Genomic DNA, 24,991 nt, shown 5'->3' with positions numbered 1-24,991 from the left:
TATTGATTTATGACATGATGTCATTTGCGGTCCGCCGACGGACCGCACGGACGGAAGATGTTTTAAACACTATCTAATTTTCTCATATTTTATATTCAGATTTAATTGTATTGCCTATATGTCTTTCTTCTATTACCCTGCCCATACCTGTAGAATCAAAATACATGTTTCACTTAACACATTGAGTGCCACGGACACGTTTTGTTGTTAGTTCATGCCGACCTTTGAGTGCCCCCAACGCTATATAGCGTTTGTTTGTCTTTTTTTTTTTTTGGCGATTTGAATTCATATTTCATCAATCGAGCCTCGGGTTAGTGCTGCAGAGTCTCACTGAGCTCAATTGGGAAGATACCGCCCCCTATCGTCTCTCCCTGTGGTACTGCACCACATTACTTTACACTGATGCAGGGGGGGTGGCCAGTTTGCTGATTTTACTTTTCCGTCAAGCCAACTGAAGGATCGATTGTGCTCGCCGGCCCGGAAAACGTGTGGATTATGTATTTACAGGACTCAACACTGTAATCAATAAGCGTGATCGATATTTGGAATGGCGATCAAGAATTGGAATAATCTTTTTGGATAACATCTAATCTCAGGTAAGGAATTTATTTTACCAGTTTTAGGATAATCAGAGCTGTTTTGACCTATATATCAGCATTTGCCCTATGTGTGTGTGTGGCTGTGATCGCTGATGAGGAAATGAGAGAATCGATTTTTCAGCCCGCCTCTATAGCGTGCATAAGTACACATATACTATCGATAATCTAGCGTTTATTTGAAAACGATTCATAAATAGGCAGAAAAATGATATTCCAGTAAATGCCTTTTATCACGGAATCTATATATTTTCCTGAAAAACGAGGGCTTTTCAAAATGCTATAAAACTAAAATGAACCGATTAAAAAAACAATCAGTTTCGAGAATGTTGACTGCAAACAAGTCATTGATAAGCGACAGGCAGATTAGACACATAGCCATAAGAGAGAGATTATGCGTTCACAACACTATCATTGAAGTGGGTGCTGGCATTTAACTATGTTTCCAATGTTAATGGCTGGCACTCAAACTGTTAATAGTTGATTATGTATTTGAACGGTGTGCAGTATGATGTTCTCAAAACCTTTATATGAAACCATTATGAAATGTGATCACATAAAACATGCATTTATCAAAGAATATTATAATAAATCTTATGGTTTGTAGATTATTTAATAGGACAAGCAAAACCATCCATCATTTTAAAAGTGTAACATCTCTACTATGGAGCAATAGCCTCTCAATTGTTATTATGACTCAGCCCAGCTGAAACTGTCAAATGACCTTTGGTCCAGAACATACTGCAGAACAAACCTACGAAGGGGCAAAGCTCAATGTAAAGCCAGACAGAAATTAACAACTGAAGACTTGATAAACACTCTACATTATTGATTAAGAATAACCAGGAAATCAGTCTTGATTGCATCATGCCACAATACATTTTTAACCTCTGTGCTTTTTGCTAAAAACGGTTTCATTGAATTTACTGTACTTTTCCCCCCAAAGTCAGACGCAACATAGAACATAGAAGAATGTTAGCCTTCATCGCCTCGTTTTTTCCCAGTTTACCGGCATGGCTGACGCTGGATGCGAGTCCATTAGATAGTTTACTACAAGGTGAGCCCTTATCTCTGCCATTTCACTATGCTACTACATTTCTATGTGCTCCAGTGTGCTTATTTCCAAACATTATAGGACAGTGAAATGTCTCACTGTAGATGGCAATAAACGATGACAATCCCAATATTATGTGACCTGCAGGACTGGTGGGAGCATGTGGGATATCCGTGCTGTGTAACCTGATGAGAGTACATTTATTCTTAGAAGCTGAGAGGTGAGGGAATGGATACAAAGTGATGCATGGTGTTAACTTCTGTCTTGTTACCTGACGTGTGGTTTTTTAAACTGCTAACACTCTCAATGCTTTTTAGTTTTTACAACAGGCTTTCCCCCCCTAGAGGACACTCTGTAAGGTCCTAGGGAACCCTATTTAACGTCCTAGAGGACCCTGTTTAAGGTCCTAGAGGACCCCATTTAAGATCCTAGGGGACCTAGTGTAAGGTCCTAGGGGACCCCATTTAAGCTCCTATAGGACCCTGTGTAAGGTCCTAGGGGACCCTGTGTAAGGTCCTGTGGGTAAGGTCCCCTTATAGAAAAATGGGGTCCCTAGGGGGAGAAAATCCTAATGAGACTCAAATGATATGATATCTGGCTCCACAGCTTTTGGACTCCTTAATAGAAGCTACTGTGAAAGCCACAGATTACACCCTGTTGTTGGTTTCCAAGCTCACAAGAGCACCTGTCCCCTTCAGCAGTCTGTCCAACTTTCTTTGTGCACACTGCCATACTGTTAATATCAGTATATCATTAAAGAAATACATTGTTTTGAAATCAAATACTGGCGTCTCAGAAATGTTCCAACTTCAACATGGAGTCATGTATCAAGAGGTTGGGAACTCTTACTCTCTAGTAAGCTACAGAGACAATGATGTCATGATGACTAAGAGGTAGGAGTTCAGATGTCTGCTTTCATTGCATGTGGCTCTTTTTTTGGTAATACGTTGAACAATATTAGAACAGTGCCATTCAGTGTTACGTCTCCCAATAAGCCCTTTTCATAACAAACATTCTGACATGTCATAGCAGGGTCAGCTGCAGCTAATAATGTTAATAATGGGTTCACTCAATTAATGTTCCGGCATAGACAATACCAATAAGATACAACAGCTATATCATTTTGTGCAAGTTCGAATGACAATCATCAATTTTCCATCTATCGTTTTCTGTGGCCATGCTGGCATGTGGTAGCCTATGATTTCAGTTTCAGGTTTTCAGTTTCAGTATGATTCAGTTCCACTATCCCCCCCACTTCTAAGTGGGAGGTTGATGATTAATATTTTCTTTGAAATCCCAGTAAGTCCCAAATATGTACTGCAGGTAATGGTTGTCTTGGCATTGCTAAGTCAAGAAGGAATTTAAACAACTCTGAAGAGATAATAATACTCAAAACCCCTAAATACAATCCATGTGATGATGTCTGAGTAACATAATTATAGCAATGTAGAACAGCTGGGCAATTTGTGAAACACCTGACATTTGTCCCAATGAATGTGGCGCCTTGAAGTCATGTTGAAAATATCGTAAATATGACTTGAGTGCACGTGAATGGTCCAACAAAGTGGGAATTACGAGTGGGAAGGTCTGATTTTGTTCACGAGTTGCCGAGTTGGGGCTGTGTTGATACACACACACACACACACTTCAAGTCATTATTGGCACAAAAAAATATAAATATAATGTAACTTAATACTTTCAGCGCCAGCCATTACCCTTATCCCTGTAGCTAATGCGCCAGCTTTCCATAGCCTATTTTCACTGTGCGTCACTATGTTTGCAGAGCTATATCTATATTCTATATTATAGCTATGGAGACAATACTATGGTCATTTGACAATTACTATCTCCCGTCGAACATGCAGAAAAGAGTGTATGTATATGTGCGGGTGTTATCCCGTGGTGAATATTGTATAGTTTCGGAGTGATCCGGGCAAATTCCTGAAAAGCTGAGTTATAGGGCGCTGTGTGAATTTTGCTAAAGTCGTTGGCGTTTCTCGCCTGGACACGCTACTATTTCCAAATCAAATGTATATAATAGGTATTATGTTTCATCATGAATGCATCAAAGTTTTTTGATGCTCTGATCGCCAGTAACTGCATTTGTTTTGAACACCACACACGCTGATCAGCTGGATCGATATGAAATCATTGTAGGATCAAGGTGGAATTGACGTCAGATAGTCCTTACCTTTGATCGGGGTTATTCCAAAATTAATATTCCAATTGTCTGATCGCGATTTCCAGTATTGATGTGCATAATTTGGCACAATTTATGGATCGAGTGTGCTAGATGCGTTTCAAGTTGCTTGGGTGAAGCGTTAGACTTGCCTGCCTGGACCTGAATTCTCCGCCTGGAGGACATTAGATGTGACACACAGTCTGGAACAGGGTTTCTTTTTTTTTTTAACTTTGACCAGTCACCTGGTTCTTTTTAGCGTTTAGCGTTTATCGCTTTTTCTTCGCATTCATACTTGGTCAAGTTCGACCGACAGAAGCAGGCTGAAAGGGTTCAGATGGGGGGGAAAGACACTCTGGGAAAGGCACGGCTGCCGTCCGGGATTCGAACGCGCTCAGCCCCAGATCCGCGCGAGCGCGGTTGTCCACGGCGCTGAAATAGCACTCGCGGTACGTGGTGAGCTACTGGAGCTCCCCCTGGAACAGGGTTTCAAAGGGTGGGCGATACTGCCACCTAGCAGGATCTGGCCGGTACTGCACTTTTGGTGTCTGTATGGCTTTCAGCTGTATAGGTCCGTGAGTGTAATATATATATTTTTTTCACTTTTTCTCCTTATTTTCTATTTTTTTCCCATCCCAATTTCGACTCGCCAATTCTCCCTTCAATTCTCCCCTCCCCTGTCTCGAACGTTGCTAGACTATGCCTCCCACTAGTCGGCTGCAGTGAGGACCAAGCCTTGCATCACGTGTCCCCTCCGGTACACGAGGAGGCAGCTGTCGCATCTTTTCACCTGAACAGCACGATCTCTCAGTGGCGAGGAGTAACGCGTGGGAGGCTCACGCTGCCCCCGATACTTCCTGATTCTGCTGTACAGGCGCACCAACCGACCTGTAGGAGTCTCTGTACACAACGTCCAATCCCCACCCACCGGCTTTCCCACCCTCTAATACTACCAATTGTATTAGTATGAACGACCGGCCAAGCCGGTAGCAACGCCGAGAGCTGGGCTCGATACCAGCATCTCCTGCGTTAGTGGCGAGCGCCTTGCCCACTGCACCACTCGGCCGCCCCTGTGAGTGTAATATTGATATTAAAATCGAATAAAAGAAAAAACTATCTAAAAACGTAATATAAAATGTTTGGCGCCCAACGGTTGGCGAGCAAACACGTAATATTACGTGATTGGCCGTGAATGAGTTAAAGAGGCAACATCAATTACATTTGTGTTGTGTGGTTGGTCCTCGCTGATGGAGAGGTGCAACAATCACTGGTATTTGTAAGGCCCTTTATAGGGGTGTGGAGGTGGAAATGGTGGAGAACTACAAATTCCTGGGTGTTCTCATGAACAACAAACTGGACTGGACGGACAACACCGAGGCCCTCTACAGGAAGGGACAGAGCAGACTGTTCTTCCTGAGAGGGCTCAGGTCTTTTAATGTCTGCAGCAAACTGCTGCAGATGTTCTACCAGTCTGTGGTTGCGGGTGCCCTCTTTTTCGCTGTGGTATGCTGGGGGGGCAACACCAACACAGACAAAATAAACAAACTGGTAAAAAAAAAGCAAGCTCTGTGGTGGGAGCGGACCTGGACAGTCTGGAGGTGGTGGCAGAGGGGAGGACGAGGAGGAAGCTGCATGCTATCCTTGAGAACCCCTGCCACGCCCTCTATGATGAGCTGACGCAATGCGGTCCACGTTTAGCCACAGACTCATCCCCCCCTGACATACCACAAAGCGAGTTGGGCAGTCCTTTGTGCCGGTGGCAATCAGGCTCCACAACCAAGCAGGGCCAGGACGGGCCAACTGCCGTGGACTGGAGGAGCTGGGTTGTGGACTGTAACAAATTAATTTAATTAGTTAACAAGATGCGGCACGGTGGTGTAGTGGTTAACACTGTCGCCTCACAGCAAGAAGGTCCAGGGTTCGATTCCCGCTTGGGGACCAGGTTTCCATGATGCCAGTTACCCAGGTGGGGTATCTCCCAGGCCTTTCTGTGTGGAGTTTGCATGTTCTCCCCGTGCTCGCAAGGGTTTCCCCCCCGATAAGATAAACCCAATGGAAAAACATGCACAACAACAAGATCGCTAACGCTGTGGTGTCCTTGACGAAGACGGACAGGAGCACTTGGATTGGTCCCCTGGCGCGGCTCACGTTGACGCCTGTCTGCTCCCGGCTGCCCTTGGGGGGGAAGGACGATGGGATGGGTTAATCGCAGATACGAATTGCATGCATGCATCGCATGTGTGCCAATTGATGACCTCGGAGCAGGTCCTAAATTATTTATTAAATTATTATTACACTGTTAACAGAATTCGGCTATAGGGCGACAATAATGTGGTCAAGAGGCATGGTTTCTATCTTGAGCCCAAACTGGCGTGGTTTATTTAATCACATGTTAACACTTTGAATGCCCAGCAGGGGGCGCACATTTAGTGCTTGAATGCCCAGCACCACTTCAATGTTAATGTTAATATCGCCTAATCTATGTTTTAAATTATGGCTATGTGTCTAATCTGCCCGTCGCATTATCAATGACCCATTTCCAGTCAACATTGTCGAAGCGGATTGTTTTTTTATCGGTTCATTTCCGTTTTATATCATTTTGAATAGCCCTCGTTTTCACGGAAAAAATAAGAGATTCCATGATAATCGCCCTGTACTGGAATATTCTAGAACGTTGTCATTTTTCGGCCTATTTATGAATCGGTTTCAAATAAACGCTCGATTATCGATAGTATATGTGTATGTGTGCACGCTGGTGCCGCACGCTGAAAATCGATTCTCTCAGTTCCTGATCGCTTTTACAGTCAAAACAGCCATATCACATATAGGGGGAAAGCTTATATCTCAGTGAAAACGGGTCAGATTATCCTAATACTGGTAAAATAGATTCCTTACCTGAGATCAGATGGTATCCAAATGGATTATTCCAATTCCTGATCGCCATTCCGAAAATCTATCCTTTTATTGATCCACCGCGTATACTGTACAACACATAATCCCCGCTGCTCTGAGGGTCCAGAATGAAGCTGATCGACTCCGGTCACATGCGTGAGAAGTAAAATGTGGAGTCCGGGTTTTTTTTTCTCATGCCTTTTCATTGAGTCCAATCCAAAAGGGTGAATTACCATCTGGGAGACGATAGGGGGCGCTTTTTTCACATCTGAGTGCCTGGAGTGGCTGATTTACCAACGGTAGACTCGGTTGATGAAATATGAATTCAGATCGCTAAAAATAAATAAATAAATAGAAACTAATATTCTCGTTATGGGCATTCAACCCGCGGGGGGTAAACCCGAGAAAACTCGGGTTGGGCATCCAAAGTGTTAAGCAGCAGTCACTATAGATCTTCTCTTACTGAGAGACATGGGGGAGAGAAGGAAGTGGGTGGATACATTTTCTTTTATACTCACCACGAGGTGGTGTACCTGAGTGGCTCCGCCTAGAGCGCCCTCTAGTGGAAACAGATATATATACAACTAAACAGTTACTAGTGTAAACAGCCATATGTGCAGTTAGACAGTTACTAACAATCCTACACAGAATCTCTGACTTCAACACTCCCACTTAGGTTTGTATTAGCACACTGGCTGACTCCTTGGAAAAACATTTTACAAAGGAAATAATATAATCACAAAAACAGAACATGGCAGTCAATATCTACACACCAAACATGGCCTCTGCAAATCTCTTCAATTTCAATTTGGTGGCAGGTTTCGTCATAGCGTCTGCTACCATGTCGTCCGTGGGACAATACATCGGTGTCATCCTTTCTTCTCTGATGACAGATCTAATGAAATGATATTTTATATCGACATGTTTACATCTCTGCCGACACACAGGGTTTCTAGCAATCGCAATGGTTCCCTGGTTGTCCTCATAAACAACAGTCTTCTTATATACATAGGTATCCATCCCTTCGAGCAGTTGTTCCAGGTAAATACACTTCTGTATGGTCATAGCTAGAGCCATAATATATATTCGGCTTCACAAGTTGATAAAGCCACGGTGGGCTGTTTCTTTGTTTTCCACGAAACCAATGAGCTGTCTGCGTTCAAACTCACACAATATCCGGTGGTGCTCCTTCTATCTGTGGTGTCAGCTGCCCAGTCTGCATCACTGTAGGCTTTAAGCCCTAGGCCCTCGCTGCTCTTTCTGAAACACAGTTGTCTGTCTGCTGTACCTTTAAGATAACGAAAAACATGTTTTACCGTAATCCAGTGCTCCTCTGTGGGATCAGCAAAATGCTGGGACAACTTACTCACTACAAAACATAGGTCAGGGCGAGTACATGTCGTCAAATAGATGAGGCTACCCACTGCTTCCCTGTAAATGTTTACATCTGTCCGTTTCTGAGCATCCTCCTGGTAGTCCAGCTTTTGATCACATGGTGTATCCCTTGTTCTACATTCCTGCATGTCAAAACGTTTCAGAATCTTTTCCACATATCTCTTCTGGGATACTGTTACACAATTGGCAGACTGCTCAAAATCCATACCTAGAAAGTGTTTTAACCTCCCAAGGACTTTCATCTTAAATCTATTGGAGAGCATCTCTTTCACCTGAGCTAGGCTCCTGGTGTTGTCCACTGCTATGATCAAATTGTCTACCCAGATGACGATGATCACTTTCCCCGACTCCTTTGATTCCCTCGAGTAAACACAGGGGTCTACTGGGTTCTGTAGGAAGTGATCTTTGATAAGGCATGTATGAAGCATCTCGTTCCAATTTCGCCCAGACTGTTTTAGGCCGTAAATGGATTTTTCCAGCTTACACACTAACTTCTCTCCTTCCTTTTCGTAACCCTCGGGTTGTTCCATATAGATCTCCCTATCTATGGGTGCGTGTGTAACGGGGAAGCCCGTGAGTATATCCACAGTCACAGAAACAGGGGTGTTGACAAGTGACTGTGGCATTACGGGCTGGTAAGTTAAACTCACTTCCTCATAACAGGGTTAATAGACGCATAGGTACGGTACATAGGAGTGGATTCACTTCTTAGTGCAGCGGCCTATGTCGTCGCCCGCGGCGCGGGAGCTCCCCTGTTCGACTCCCCCTCGGGACATCAGCATTTAACAACAACACAACGCAGACCAATACGATCCGTCACAGTGGTGCCCAGTGACCCAGATGTCCTGAGGGGCGTGAGTTTAGGGAGGTGAGTGTAACGGGGAAGCCCGTGAGTATATCCACAGTCACAGAAACAGGGGTGTTGACAAGTGACTGTGGCATTACGGGCTGGTAAGTTAAACTCACTTCCTCATAACAGGGTTAATAGACGCATAGGTACGGTACATAGGAGTGGATTCACTTCTTAGTGCAGCGGCCTATGTCGTCGCCCGCGGCGCGGGAGCTCCCCTGTTCGACTCCCCCTCGGGACATCAGCATTTAACAACAACACAACGCAGACCAATACGATCCGTCACACGTGCAGATAGGCTGTCTTCACATCCATCTGATGTAGAATCAGATTGTCCTCAGCTGCTTTCTGAACCACTACCCTTACACTGGTCAGATTGGCTGTGGGGGAGAATGTTTCACCATAGTCTATCCCCTCCCTCTGACTGAAACCCTTAGCTACAAACCTAGCTTTGTATTTATCGTGGCCTTCAATTCCCTCCTTGATTGAATACACCCATTTTCCTCCCACTGTCTGTCTGCCCTCTGGTAATTTGGTTAGAGTGAAGGTGTGGTTGTCCTCTAGGGACCTCATCTCCTCGTCCATCGCTCTCTCCCATTTATTTGCTTCAGGGGATGCTATGGCCTCTTTAAAGGTCTGAGGGACCCCACTGACTACCCTGTAGCAGTAGTCAACAGTGATGGGTGTACTGTCCTCCGTCACTCCCTTTCCGAACATAGTCTGTCAGATACTTTGGGGGTCTGTGTTCCCTCGAGGGGTACCTCCCACTGCTTGGGGCACTCAGCGTCACCCTCTGGTGCTCCTCGTCACCGCCCTCTGGGGGTGGCTGACTGTCTGCCTGCACGACCGTGCCAAGTACACTGGGCTGATGTGTCTCGGTTTCTACACACCTTACTCTGGAGTCCAGCTCTGGCTCCTCTGTCTGTGTCTCGCCCTCACATGTTGTCTTTGTGACAAACTTGACTAGCCTGTGTTTCTGCACTATCCTTTTACCGGGATAATAAACCAGGAAAGCGGGGCTTCCCTTGTCGTGCCCTACAAAGAGCCCTTTTACACACCAGGGCCCTCATTTATCAACGTGGCGTACGCACAGATATGTGCGTAACCCGTGCGTACGATCATTTCTAAGCAAAGTGTGGGATTTATCAATTTGAACTTGTGCTTGACTTTGTGCGTATATTTAAGCACAGGTCGGACCATGCGTAGCTGGCGCCTGTTGGTAGAATATATTATTACAACAAGGAAATAAGCTTCTGTGCATTAGTTTCAACACTGGCATGTTCTGTATGAACCGTAATTCATTATAGTTCATTGTAAAATAGCAACAGTAGTGTAATTATGGTCAAAACCCTATAAATAGCATTTGGAATAATAGGTATTTTCTCTCAGAATGAATGCAGCATGGTTTATATAGCGTTATCGGAATATACGGGGTGTACTGACTGACTGCGCTCGTTATTATTTTGCGCACAGACCGCAGAAACACGGGAACGTTTTGATTATATTTAAAAGGCTTTACGTTAAACGAAACAAGTGGAATTTCGAAGCTGTAAGCAGAATACAAGTCATATGAACTCACCCACGATATAGTGTTCTTCCCCCTTCATACTGTATAAGAAAGAATAAAAAACGCATTGCAATGAGACCAGGGTGTATGTGTATTACAAAACCCTTGCAATAATGTGTCTTAAATGAATGAAAAGCATACATGCTCTGGACACAGAGCATATATCGTGTGGGTGATATGACTTGTATTATGCTTACAGAATTCCATGTATTTAGTTTTACAATGTCAAAGCCTTTTAATATAAATCAAAACGTTCCCGTATTTCTGCAATCTATGTGCAAAATAATAAGGAGTTGAGGTAGATACACACTCAGAACGTATTACATGCTGGTATGCTGATAGAGTAAACTATTATATGAATATGAATATGATATGATATAAGGTATACACTGGTCCGTTGCATACACTGGTATGCGCAAGTTACTGTTGCATAATGTAGGCTATGGCTGCTATTATATGTAATTCATATAGGCTACCTAATAGTATATGATTTTTAGAGGCATCTATTTTGTTGTCGGTATTAGGCTAATACCGACAACAACATGGGGGGACCCTGATGTAAACAAGACAAACGTCTTTCTCTGGTCTGCATCCCCTTAACAATTGTGTGTATTGAGCCGTACTGTATTGTACCCATTCTGCAATCTGTTAAATAAAGTTTTCATTCATTCATTCAAAATAGATGCCTCTAAAAATCATATTATAGCCAATCGAACACAACTAATAAAGGCATTCATATTACAGCATGGTTATAATGACACACACATGATGAATTGAAAATGGGGGACCCTGATGTAAACAAGACGAAAGTCTTTCTCTGGTCTGCATCCCCTTAACAATTGTATGTATTGAGCTGTACTGTACTGTACCCATTCTGCAATCTGTTAATAAACTTTTCAATCAATCAATCAAACCACCAACGCCAAACAGTGGTCAACGAACGGTCTTTATTAGTATTTTGAGCTGTCCAGGCAGAATTGCAGCAATGGTCTTAGGGAGCCGTTGATATCTGACATCACCGTTTACAAGTCAGCCTTTTATTTATCCCATAACACGCGTTGTGTCTTCTTGGTTCGGCAGCGCCTCAGTGAACAATCTCCCGTGAAGTTTCTCAGAGTTCCGCTCGGGTCAGTCCATTATTTCACATCCCATGGGGGGTGTTTCATCACTTTCATGACCATATATGGATAATCATGCACGAGCATTGACGGTGGAACAAAGAGGTATTTATCAACACGGAGGAGTGTAGGACCCAGGGACGTGCACAGGACTTAGAGGGGCAGGTGCTCAAAGGCTGAAAAGGGCACTACACTTGTGTGTATATATTAACCGAGCGCGCGCTTTTCGGGCGGGGGGCCCCCTTTTTCTGCTTTTTGGGGGGTTTTGGTGATCAAATATTGAATATTGAACTATAATAAGCAGTGCAGGAGCTCACTTATCCTTGAAAGACACTTTTATCACTGACTTAAAAGGCCCATACATCTCCATAAATGTTCAGGGGGGAGGGAATAAGTGCTTACCCTACAGACCCCAAGAAGTGCTGTATATTCTGTATTGTTTAATATAAATGCATTTTTTATTCCAATCCAGATTTGTATTTGAGATTCCCAAATCCCATCGGACTTGACTTCTTCGTGTCCCTCAATGAGTGTAATACCAGCATTCAACTGTATGCGCCACAGCGGTTTCTATCATCATCATCATCACCACCCACGCTATGCATAAAATATATAAGTCCGCGGAGAGGCACGGTGAGGAGGCCGTGCAAACTGCAATGGAATATGGGGCATCTCTCTCTCTTTACCTAATATTTTGATTCTATCCTGACATTTTTCAGTTGGAAGGGCAGTCTATATGCGTAACGGTAAAAAAAATATTATTTTTAATTTTAATTTTTTCAAAAAGGGCACTTTTTTGATGAGGCTCAAAAAGGCAGGTGCTCAAGCACCCCTTGGCCTATATGTGTGCACATGCCTGGTAGGACCTGTGTACGCACGGTTGATAAATCCCGTTATTTTTTTGTGCGTGCACACATTCTAAATTCTGTGCTTACATATGAAAATAGAATACTTTCTAAGAAAAATTGATAAATGAGGGCCCTGGACTCTAGCTTTCCTCTGTCCTGCAGGTACGCATAACACTCTGATCCAAAACGGTGCATTCTGGCTAGATTACACTTCTTTCCTGTCAGTGCTGTATATGGGGTGGTGCCCGTGTGCTTATTGAAGCACCTGTTTCTGGTGTAGGCGGCTTCTTGTACCGCATAGTGTCATAGGCTCTTAGGTAAGTTACTGCCTACTAGCTTACACCTAGCCATCTCGAAAAGGGTGCGCCATTCTCTCTCTGCCACTCCGTTCTGGTGTGGGGAATATGGACATGACGTCTCGTGTCTTATGCTGTTCTTCCTCAACAGTGATTGAAACTCTCTGTTTGTGAATTCGGTCCCGTTGTCGGACCTCAAACATCTTACTGTACCATAAGGGGCTATGTCCGCCAGGAATTTTCCCGTGACCTGGAGTGTGTCACTTTTTGCTTTAAGAAAGTAAACAAACACTGCCCCTGTGTACACGTCTGTAAAAGACTGTACATATCTAAAGCCTCCTATGGACTCGTTCCTTACTGGACCGGCAAGGTCTGTGTTAACCAACGCAAGTGGTACTTTTACTTTTTCTGTGGGATTCCTGTTTCTCGATTGAGCAAACTTCCCCTTTATGCACACGACACATTCTTTATCAGGTCTACGCTTTTCGCCTTCAATGTGCATGCCCTCTGTCACTGTTTGCAGTTTCAGTAAATCCTCGTAATTACAATGACCCATAATCTCATGCCATGTCTGAATATCGTCGCTGACGGTTACTTTACACATATCATTGTCATTACACTCTGTTTTCAGGTAATACATTCTCTGATACACTTCTATGTCAAATTGCATACCGTTGGGCTCTACAAGAAAATGTTTACCTTCCATGAAGGACACTCTGGCCCCGTTCGCAGCAGCAGCTATCACCGAGAACAGTCCTTGTGGGAACGATGGCACATAGAGAGCGTTCTTTAACGTCACTGTACGCCGGCGCCCCCCGCTGTCCGTGAGGTATACCTGTGCGTCCCCTCTCCCTCTCGCCAACCCGTGTGTGCGCTTTCCGTCTGCCAGCTCCATGCTGTGTCTCTCTGGGCGGAAAGTTCTGTCAAAGTTTTTGAACAGACTCCTGTCGTTGATGACGTGGGACGACGCACCTGTGTCCACGATCAGTCCCCTCCTCTGGGCCCGTTGCAGCTGCGTTGGCCTGATGATGTACGCCGTCTGCGCCCTGGGGATGAAGTCCTCTCGTTCCGCTCCTCTCCAGTCGTCGCCTTGGTCCGTCTCACGCCGACCATCGTGCCATCTTGTCCATGCGCGTGTCGCGCGCCCTGGTCGCGTTTCTTCATGCATGCTCTGCTTGCGTGTCGCGCGGATCTGCAGGGTCCACACCAGACAGTCCTCGTGCAGTTACTTCTCCGATGGCCTTTCTCTCCGCATCGCCAACACGCCTGCTCCGTCGTGGTCCTGGTCCTCTCCCTTGGCGTCGCTCGGGCCTTTAGCGCCCTCTCTCCCGCCTCCGCGGCGGCTGGTTGGGTATCTTCTGAGGCCTCGAAGTTCCTTAACTTAGCCTTGAACTGTCCCAACGTCATGTCCGTTGAACCGTGTGTTACCAGGAGTGTGAACGGTTTGTACAGCTCCGGTAGTCCTCTCATTATCATCGCCATCATTAGCCCATCGCTTGGTGCTTCTCGGGCACCCCTCAATGGTGTCGTGATTCGCTCCGCTCTGTTGACGTATTCGGTCACAGTCTCAGTTGGTCCCTTCCTCAGGGTCGTCAGTGCTATGTAGAGGGCCATGACTCGGGGTCTTCCTCGCTCTCTCAGTACCGCCAGGCTTTCTCGGCCTCTGTCTTTAGTGTCGCGGAATATCAGCCCCAGGCTGGTGTCGTCGAGCATCGGCGCTAACTCACAGTACGCGCTTGCGTTCCGCTGGTCGTCCAGGGCTTGCTCTTCCGCCGTCAGTTCTCCCGTGGGGGCCGTCAGGATCCTCTCCTTCAGCCCCGTACCGTGCATGTAGCATAGCATGCACTCTTCCCAGAGTTCATAGTTCTCTGCTTTTCCATTGAATGGTGGCCCTTTGTTCCTCCCTCTGGCCGCCACGCGTTCCAAGGTGGGGTTCTCCCCCTTGCCTCCGCCGTGCCCAGCGGGCGCCACGCGCTCCGAGGCGGGGTTCTCCCCCTCGCCTCCGCCGTGCTCAGCATGCTCCGTCTCCCCGGCGCCGCCTCCTCGGGGCTCTTGGTCGCTGCCTTCCAGCGACTCCCGGCTGCTGCCTTCTTGACTCTCCTGTGAGTCTTCTTGGCTTTCATGTTCACCGTTGATGGTAGGCGTAGCTTTAGCTCTCGTTGGCCTAGCGTCTAGCCGTGCGGTGCTCCCGGCGCTAACCTAGCCTGTACTTCAGCTAATCTTGCTACCCTTATTATTTCGCCCCGGCGTTATCTGGGCCCATAACCTGTTAACAGAATTTGGCTATAGGGCGACAATAATGTGGTCAAGAGGCATGGTTTCTATCTTGAGCCCAAACTGGCGTGGTTTATTTAATCACATGTTAAGCAGCAGTCACTATAGGTCTTCTCTTACTGAGAGACATGGGGGAGAGAAGGAAGTGGGTGGATACATTTTCTTTTATACTCACCACGAGGTGGTGTACCTGAGTGGCTCCGCCTAGAGCGCCCTCTAGTGGAAACAGATATATATGCAACTAAACAGTTACTAGTGTAAACAGCCATATGTGCAGTTAGACAGTTACTAACAATCCTACACAGAATCTCTGACTTCAACAAACACATTCATGATTGGACTTGTTTCTTTTTCTTTTTCACCACTTCTTTTTGCTCTTTTTAGTCCTATTTTAGCTATTTTTATCCCTGTGTACTTGTCCATCTTGTTTTTAACACATACTAATAAGTGTATGTTATGTATGTTATGTATAAACTGTTTTTTAATTGCTGTTTTTAAATTGCTGGTATACTGTTTATGCTGTAAAGGACATCTGAATCTCCCCTCGGGGATAAATAAAGGTTTTCAATTCAATTAAATTACGTCATTGCCGTTTTTCGTGTTCCACCCTCTGACCAACGCAATGTATTTCCCCATTGGCCATTTCTAAATCGTCTCGTTTAAAACAAATAAAGCGTGAACATTTGCATGGTGTACCTTTCTGTGCGTATTCATCCACAATCTATAGCTCAACGTGAAAATATTCGCAATTAATCATAAAAGAAAATCGCCACATTTTATTTCAACCAAAAATGCTTAAACAATAATGTTAGCGATAGAAGGGAACTCATTTTGTGCAAAAATGGAAAGCTTTTCAATTTCCATGTGGCAGAATTGTTACAATAGCCGATAATCCATTTTCCCAATGATAAATCCCTATACGGGTGGAACAACCAGTGACGTCAGACTACACCTCCCTATTGGTAAGCTACCTCCTTATACTACATCATTATTGGAATGGAATTTTGGTACATATGGAACCCGTTCTAGTGACTGGCAGGTCCTTAATTCGTTATCTCGTTTCTGACAGCCAACACTTGAGCGCCAATAACGAGATATCTCGTTTTTCATTCATTTTTCCTTTTTTTATTATTATTATTCTAAACACTCTCATGGGCCTTTGTGATTGTGCCTGGGACCTCTGGCTACGTTATAATTGCAATGATGATCGAATCCCGACAGGTGGCAGTATCGCCTACCTTTTTAACAGCATGGGCCAGTTTAGTGTGGGGGCGCCCCACGCCGCAGCGAGAGATCCCAAAGCACTAGGGAGCGAGCAGCAGTGAGCAAACTACAGCCAACTAACGTTCAACAATGGCGATCGCCTAGAGCGAACTATTGGATATTATGAAGAAGAAGACAAAACGGATGATATAGATGATGATTATGGATGATAATTTTTTTTACCAGACTATGTTGGACTCAGCACTTCTGGTAAATCATAAAAATACTATAGTCAAACTGGCCGATGAGGAAACCTATTCGGTTCTGTGGTATAGTCTGGCCCGAGCACACAATAGTAGCCTGCAATGCTTTTGTAATGATCGCAGCGTCTGACCCCCCCCCCCCCCCCCCCCCGATGGCTTTGTGAAGAAACATATGGTTGTGTTTACCTTTGACCTGGCAATAATATAGGTTTCAGGCGAGCAGCCGTGATATTTACGCATATGGACACAAAACACTATATCTCACGATCTAGAAAACCAGCCTGGATTATTGTGAAACGGACGATTTTTTGCGTGGTATAGCGCACAAACAAAGGTATGTAGAAATAAACTGTTTTGTCCCTGTTGGAGTATAAATAGTGCCTGTCAAATGAGCCATACTATTGTCTCCATAGCTATAATATAGAATATACGATGGGTCCGCAAACATCGTGAAAATGGTCTAATGCTGGCGCCAGGGAGTAAAGATGGAAAAACAGCGTGGCAGTCAATGAGTTAAGGTCCCCTGAGTTTGCTCGGAACAGGGTAAATCTGCATTTTGCTATGATGCCCCTAGCTCATGGAATGAACTCCAACAGCTTGAGATTCCCCCTCTGTTGCAGAGTTTAAAACCTTGAGCTCCAACCTTTGTCAATCAAGTTGTACATGTTTTAATTGATTGTTATCCTTACTTGTCTAATTGTTATGATTGTATATGCTGTGTGATACTTTTTTGTTTAACTCTGTTTGTTTTGCTTAACTCTGTATACACTCAACGTGACTCAATGACGGAAATCTCAGTTGCCTTTCGAGTTTAAATAAAGGTTTGAAATTAAATTAAAATTGTAATATAGTTGGGTGTTGCGTGATTTATGAGATAAAACTTGAAGGATGAGCTTCCTAGGAGGACTTGAAGGAGGAGCTTCCCAGGAGGACTTGAAGGAGGCGGCACTCTACTGACTTGAAATTAGGAGACATGACACATTGAATGGCACTATTATAATATAGTTCAATAAATATTCAAAAAGGCCATATGAAATAAAAACCAAACATTCTGAACTTTTACCTCATAGTCATCGGTGGATTTTAAATGGTACAGATTCGATCATCACAGAAGAAACACTGCTGATTCAATATCACCGTCCCGATACTTTTGCATCTAAATTAGGGATTCATCAATACTATATATCGGATCCGATACCAGGCTAAAATAGAATATCAGTATCTGAGAATTTCCCTGATACTAAATCCAATACCAAGGGACATGTCTACCATGCCAGAAATCAAAGCAAAGTGACGATTTGGTTAAAGTCTATACTGTAGTGTTCAATGAAAGTAATGGATCGGTTCAGCACTTGGTATCGGCCAATACCCAAAGCCCAGGTATCGGTATTGGGACTGAAAAGGTATGATTGCTGCATCCCTAATCTGAATGTACATAAACATGCTTTTTTCTTTATTTCCCCCTCAACACACAGCACCAGCAATGAAAGCAGTGGTAACAGAGACACGTCAAGCCAGAGGACGGCCCGACATCAAAGTGGAGCTAAAACCAGGCTGGGTGGAACACTCCGATTTTGGTTTCTGATGGGGCTGCTGGCTATGGTTGGATCCCGAGTGGCTTCCCTGGTGGTTCTTGAGTTCTGTCTCCGGGCCGTCTCTGCCTGGATCACAGCTGGACCGGTAAGAAACTAACATCTTGTAGGTAAATCCCCAGATGAGCTCACATGAAAATAACCTCTATCACTTGAATCGCTTGTATACATTATATGTATATTTTCATCTCACTTCTCAATTTTGCTCAACTCTATTCAGTGTCTGTATGACCTGACCATAATAGAACTCTATAGATGAAGAACCACATAGAAGAGTATATTTATTTTATTCTTTATACAGCCAATGTACTTACAGTTGTATAGGCATTCCATTACATGTAGGCTACCTGTACTACAAAACCCCCAAAGTATGTAACCTTTTACAAGAAATGTACACAACACATTATCTTTGGATAATGAGATTTGAAAACATCACACATCAAAACCATCACAAAAAAAGCTCAGATTTCTTTTAACCCTAGCCTTATTTATTACAGCAATCCAATGATGTTGTCAAATGTCAAAATAATCCTTTCTCAGCACAGACCATGCTGTTCTTCATACTGGATACCTGCAGTTCCACCTAGTGATCCACAAAGCAAATGTAAAGTAATGGGGCCACAGTCAGTACATAAATGCTGAAACCTACTCCACAGTGCAATTTCCGAGTATATTGTGTGCTTTTTACAGTGGCCCATCCAATTTTGTGACTAACTAAGAAGGTGCTCAGTATCCAGTATGAAGCACAGAATCAAATCAAATCAAATGTATAGCCCGAGATCACATGAAATTGCCCCCATCGGCTTTACAAGTCAAGAAGAAACATCACAATAGATAAAAAAAAAAAAAAAAAAAAACATAAAATCCATATGCAACACCCAAATGAAGATGAGGAACGACTCACTAAAACCTAGCAATAGGGGGGAAAGCACCACAGGCAGCGTGGAGGAGAGAAACCTCAGATGGGACAACAGGATGTCTGTGAAAATATAGTGTTGCTATGGATAGAGAATAGAACAGCCGAATAATGGGTATGTATGTATATATACATGTAATCAAACACATACATGGTAGCAATAGTATCTATTATCTAAAGTACATAAGATAATGTAAATAAATAGAGCTAAGAACAAAAAAAAGCATAGGGATACGAGCGCTGGTATGAAAATAAGATAAAGACTAAAAGTCAAGGTTCGGAGCTCAAAGTATCAGAGTCATATTCCCCAGGGGGCAGGAGAACCGTTCGGATCCAGATGAAGTAGAGCGGGCATGGTTAGATGCTGATCAACTGAGGGCGACGTAGAACAGATCCATCGCGCCTGTGGTAGTCAGATCCAGTATGTATGAGGTCGAAAAGTCACTGCAATCTGTATATCAACACACTATCAATCGAGACATACACTCAGAGAGACGGGACATGGGTTCGAAAAGTTCCCATGTCCGCAATAAGCAGGTAGGGAGCGCGGTAGGAAAAGGCTCTGTGGCCAGTGGATTTCTTTTTTACCCTAAGAATCTATAGGATTCGTATCCATGCAGCCGCATTATGCACGAATTGAAGATTTTTTATGCTTGAGTTAGGTAGGCCTGAAAAAAGCACATTACAGTAATATACTGATGAGACAAATGCATGAATTAGGGTTTCAGCGTCGGCCAAAGTTAAAATAGGGCGATTTTTTGCGATATTACAGAAATGGAAGAAGGCAATTTTGGTGAAATTTTTAATATGTGCATTAAATGAGACGGATGAATAATAAATTACTCCAAGGTTTTTTATGGTGGAGCTCTGAGAGACAATCATGACAAGTATCAAATTTGAGGGAGGCCTCTCTGATTGAACATAAGGAGAGATGTTCAAGAGACGGTCAAGTTGGTGAACGGTTTGAATGAGACCAAAAGAGTCAATGATGTCAGTAAAAGCCTTATTTAGGGGATCCAGAGTTTTGTTGAAATTAATGTTAAAATCACCAACAATTAGTAGGTTATCCATATGAGTAACAAGCTCAGAGATGAAAGTGGAGAACTCATCTAGAAAAAGGGAGTAAGGGCCTGGAGGACGATAAAGGACAGCCATTACAAAGGATGCAGTGGAGGTAGAAACTAGACCACCACACTTACTGATAGGGGAGAGGGACGCATCAGGAGCACCTCAATAGAGGAAAACTTACAATTTGAGTCAGAGAGAAAGTCGAGCTTGGAATCGTAGATCAGAGTAAACCCGCCTCCTTTTTTGGAGGTGCGTGCAATACTGAAGGGGGGGGGGGGGGGGGCTTGTTTAAAGACAGGAAGTCATTAGGTTTAAGCCATGTCTCACAGAGGCCCAGCATATCGAGACTATGGTCTGTTATCAGCTAATTTACCAAAATAACTTTGGTTGGCAGAGAACGAATGTTAATAAGACCAACCTTCAAGCACTCTGTGTATTTGACAGAGCCATTTTCAGCCACGTAGGTAGGCTTAATCGCAATCAAGTTGGTACGATTTATCGCACAAGGATGAGCTGGGTAAAGAGGAGCATAAGGAGATATTTATTTTGATGGGATACACCGGGTTAAGGATAGAGATAGAAAGAGAGGAGTGGGGAGCCTGATGGGGGAGGAACCCAACATGACTAGGAAAGGTATAAAGATTGGCAGGCTCCAACGGTTTAGCATGACTGGCAGGCTCGCTAAGTGTTTTCACCCTGGCATGCTCGTGTGGAGGCTGTCAGCCCAAAGCTATAATTCTGTCTATGTTTCTAGATAAGAGAGAGGCGCCTTGCATGTTAGGGTGCATGCCGTCCTACAATCCACAGCTTGGATTGTGCTGAGAAAGGACTGTAGCCTTTGACAACATCATCGATGAGTAGGAAATATGGCTAGAGGCTTTCACTAGTCTTTATCCATCTCTCAACCCCCCTTCCCCCCCTGCTCCTTACACCTGCAGGAATCCAGTAAATTTCTGCAGCAGATTCTGGTCCAGTGCCAGTTCTCCCTGGGCTGTGCCCTGACCTGCAGCCTACACTTCCTCCACGAGGGGGCGCCCCAACGCTGGCTATGCCTGCTCCTGGCTGCGGTGCTCAGCGGGTTCCTGGCCAGGCAGGCCACGCGCCTACTGCGCCATGTCACAGCCCTGTACAAGCTCCACAGTTCCCAGCGCTACTGCGGCGTGTGCATCACCCTCCTCTCTTCGGGGTGCTCTCTGCTACCCGTGCTATGCAGGGGCCTGATGATCACTTTCGCTGTGGCTGTAGTAGCTTCCATATCAATCATCAATAAACACTTCCTGTCTGCGACAGAGGCGCTAAGGTTCTGGACGCCACTAACTATCTGCTACACGCTGCTGGTGGTCTACATGCAGGGTGGGTGAGACACGTGCACATGCACACTGGGACAAATAGTCAAGTAAAATGTATTTATAAAGCACTTCCACACAAAACAAGTTTGTAACTTGACTGCCAATGAAGATGTTTTCTTAAAACCTTGAAAACTGGGATATAAGAAACTGATAGCTCATAGCTGATAGTCAGAGATTATGGTGGAATGGTCACCTGACAGATCGGTGATTCATCTGGGCAGGGCCTGAATAAATAGCCCGACCCTGGTTATTGGGCCCCCTTTGAGAAAACGTGCATAGCCCATTAGCCCCCCCCCACCTGGACCCAGGGTCACTCTGGGACGGCTGTTCTTGTTCTGGTTGTACTGTACACTGTATATGCCTCAGATAGATGAAGGCCCTGTGTCTGGGTGACCAAAGAAAGGAGATTGCTGCACCAGAAGAATGTGTAAAGCATCATTGATTTTAGTTTTTAATGTTTGTGGACACCTATTATGTGCTCTGGGTATTTTACAGACACTTTAGCTTTTTACAGACAATTTAGCAGGCTTTCCAATAACATTTTGAAACAATATGTTATTATCATTCACATCTTCTTAAAGTGACTTACATGAAAGCTAACCATAGATAACAATGTATTATTATTATTATTTTTTTTTAACAAGGACTGATATACAGCCACAATGACATATTATTGCAAACATATACACATTTCATTGTAACATAGTAGGATATTTAGCTAGTGTTTTCCCAATATTTGGCAATACAAGCTTGGGGGTATTTTGGTGCCAGGTTAATCAGCCATTCTTTTGACAACGGTCTCCTATAACGACTGTTTCCTGCTCTCTCAGAGGAGCAGCACCGCCAACCCAGTGGCCAAGTGGTCCTGAACACAGTAGTGGTTCGTCTCGGGGGCTTGACAATACTGATGCTGACTGTGGGCCGCTGGGCGGACGTGCTCCACATCCTCCTGTGCTTCCTGGGGGAGGCTGTTTGTCTAATACCGACCATGGACCTGCTGGATGCTACATCTGACCAGGTGAAAGAGTCCCTTCTCTGACAGGGCAAAGTTACCCAGAAGCACCATATGAAAAGACCAGAAGTTTCAGATCCAAAAGGCAGAGTAACTGTTTTTTTTCATTAGACTTGGTCCCGTTGACTATATATTCACATAGCGGGCGGCCATTTAGCTGTTATCATGCTCAGGTTGGGATTTCTTTGGGAACATGTGGGGAAAAAATCCCAACCTGAGCATGGCTGGCCGGCGTGTGAATATGTTCAGTGGTCCCTGGGTCTAAACTTCCCAAGCTGGCAAGTTTAACAATAACCCAAAACAGATTGAGGTGGAAATATTCAGACTCAAAATATTTTTGTCATCATGATGAATGAGTAAAGTTGAACTTGACATAATGGAACCTATTGATAGCTTAGTGTACCTGCAAGTGAACCCAACCACATCTATTTTGGTCTTCAGATTAAGAGCCCTAAACAAATGTTCAATATTTTCAGTGTCTATTTTATCAAAGATATCTATGCCCATTATTTACAGATTAATTTGATGAAGAATCAAAGAAAGAAAGAATAATTTGATGATGATGATGATGATGATGATGATGATGATGACGACGACGACGACGACTGGGGGGGGGGCAAAAGCCACAAAGGCTGTCATTATGTTCTGTAGCTCAGTGTATCATGTCCTGTTATGAGTTTAAATACTGACTATGCCATATTGTATTGACTTTGACTTTTGTTTGATTAGGACGAAGACGAGGATTATAAAGACTACATAAATAAAAGAGAGTCTCGGCAGAAACAACGGACGGAAGAGAAAGCGCACCGGAGATAAACGATTGTGGGACGAAAAATGCACGTTGACTCTCGCATTCTATCAGTTAGTTATGTATTTATATCCAATCAATTAGGCTGTTGTACTTTTATACCATGTAGAATGTAACCGTTGTTTTCATTAAACTTTAAGGTGACATGTTGCCTACATGAATTCATTGCATTTGATGATGCATTTATTTATGAATCACATACAATGAAGTGTGCTAGAATTAGAAGCGCATTACACCATTGATTCCTCTTCATTTTCAGAGGAATGAGAGGAGCAAGAGTGGCATCGTTAATAATGCCTCCTTTATTGTACAACGGTTGCCTTTTTGACCCTCTTCCCAAAACAAAAAAAGGTTTACACATGGTACATGTTCCTGTGTATCGTCACATGAAACACGAGCAATCGGCAATGATAATAATATATACTAGTAGCCTAAAGGTAGCATTGGTGCAACCTAGTGTTGAAGGCCAACCATTTGCACATCCAATAGTCTTAAAAATACCAGGTCTGCCCGTTTTATATGATGTTGTCGCGGGCCTGTGTGATTATGAACCCTCAGAGACTCATCAGCTTGAAAAGAAAAGGTAAAATGGCTGACGACAATGTTAGCACTGTAAAGTCACACAAAATGGCGTTATAGAAAGAATAGGCTACTTCAATTTGGCGCACATTGCAGACAAATACAAATGAATGCTAATGGTTAACCTAAATCGCCTGCCTTTAGACACTCGATGTTTCTGAAATTGTCTTTAAAAGAGCCACGAAGCCATTCAAAACAAATGAGTCTACTATGGTTCAAACTGCGATGTCCTCCCTGCTGCCCCTAATCTTTCAAATTTTTAACAGCTCCCTGCGCAGATTTTACATTGCGCTCATATCCCGGCCGCCCCGAATTTAATCCACATTTTGACGCTGGGTTTGTGGCATAAGGACTCTTTATTGAAAGCTGTCAACTGACAGAAGTATATTCCAGAGGGTTCTTTATATTATTCCGTGATAACTCCATGTAAAAAGGCGTGTGAAATTTTATTAGCCTGATGGTCCAGTTTCGAACATAATCCATGACTGGGATCACTTGAGAAGGAATGTGGTTGGGTATCTAGTAGTTCCACCACAACATGTTGGCTTTGGCAATCAGAAAATTGTACTATCCCATAAGGTTATTGATTTTTCTTTTATTATTAAATAGGCTATAGTTCCAATTCAGGAGGAGGAATTCGATGGAGAAGGGACGTTGTTTCCAAGAGCGCCCGCCTATGGTAAAAATGGCCATTGAAATGAAAACGAGCGTGTTATTTCCTCGGAAACAAGGATAGAATTCTTTGTTGTAATTCCAGAGTGTTCTGCTGCCCACCCGATAGGTAGGCAGTCCGTTCGTTCGCATGCGCCCGGCCCCTCTGGCATTTTGCAGTTCCCTTTTTTTTTTTTTTTTTACCGCATTGAAGCGCATGCGTAGGCTCATTGCCGAATGCAATATGTTCCCAAGCGAAAGCCTTTTTAAAACCGACACACGTTATGTGTTGTTAGTTTGTACGATTTTCTATTTACTGTCTACAGCTTTCAGTAACAGCATGAACTGGACTTGGATGGGGAAATTTGTCTTATCATTTTTTGATTGTCTCTTGGACTTTTGGACGTGTGCCTGATTGCCTGTGTTACTTATTAGCCCAAAACAGAACTCGGAACAGTTCAAAGTTCTTGACTCAAAGGCC

General features: G+C 44.0%; 1 protein-coding gene across 1 annotated transcript; it reads left to right on the top strand.

Annotated features, from left to right (window-relative positions):
* Positions 1–1,568: 1,568 nt before the first annotated feature.
* tmem82 (transmembrane protein 82) lies at positions 1,569–22,714 on the top strand (the record flags this gene model as incomplete). Its single annotated transcript, XM_084333290.1, has 5 exons — positions 1,569–1,653; positions 1,798–1,870; positions 18,011–18,215; positions 21,050–21,464; positions 22,291–22,714. The coding sequence occupies 5 exons, from the start codon at positions 1,569–1,571 to the stop codon at positions 22,497–22,499; spliced, it is 987 nt and encodes a 328-aa protein (XP_084189416.1). The 3' UTR covers positions 22,500–22,714.
* Between the last annotated feature and the right edge of the window lie 2,277 nt (positions 22,715–24,991).

Source organism: Notolepis coatsorum, assembly GCF_963971535.1.
Source record: "Notolepis coatsorum genome assembly, chromosome: 17".
In the NCBI taxonomy this organism is placed as follows: domain Eukaryota; kingdom Metazoa; phylum Chordata; class Actinopteri; order Aulopiformes; family Paralepididae; genus Notolepis; species Notolepis coatsorum.
Note: the sequence above shows the minus strand (reverse complement) of the source record. Positions and strands in the feature narration are given on the sequence as shown.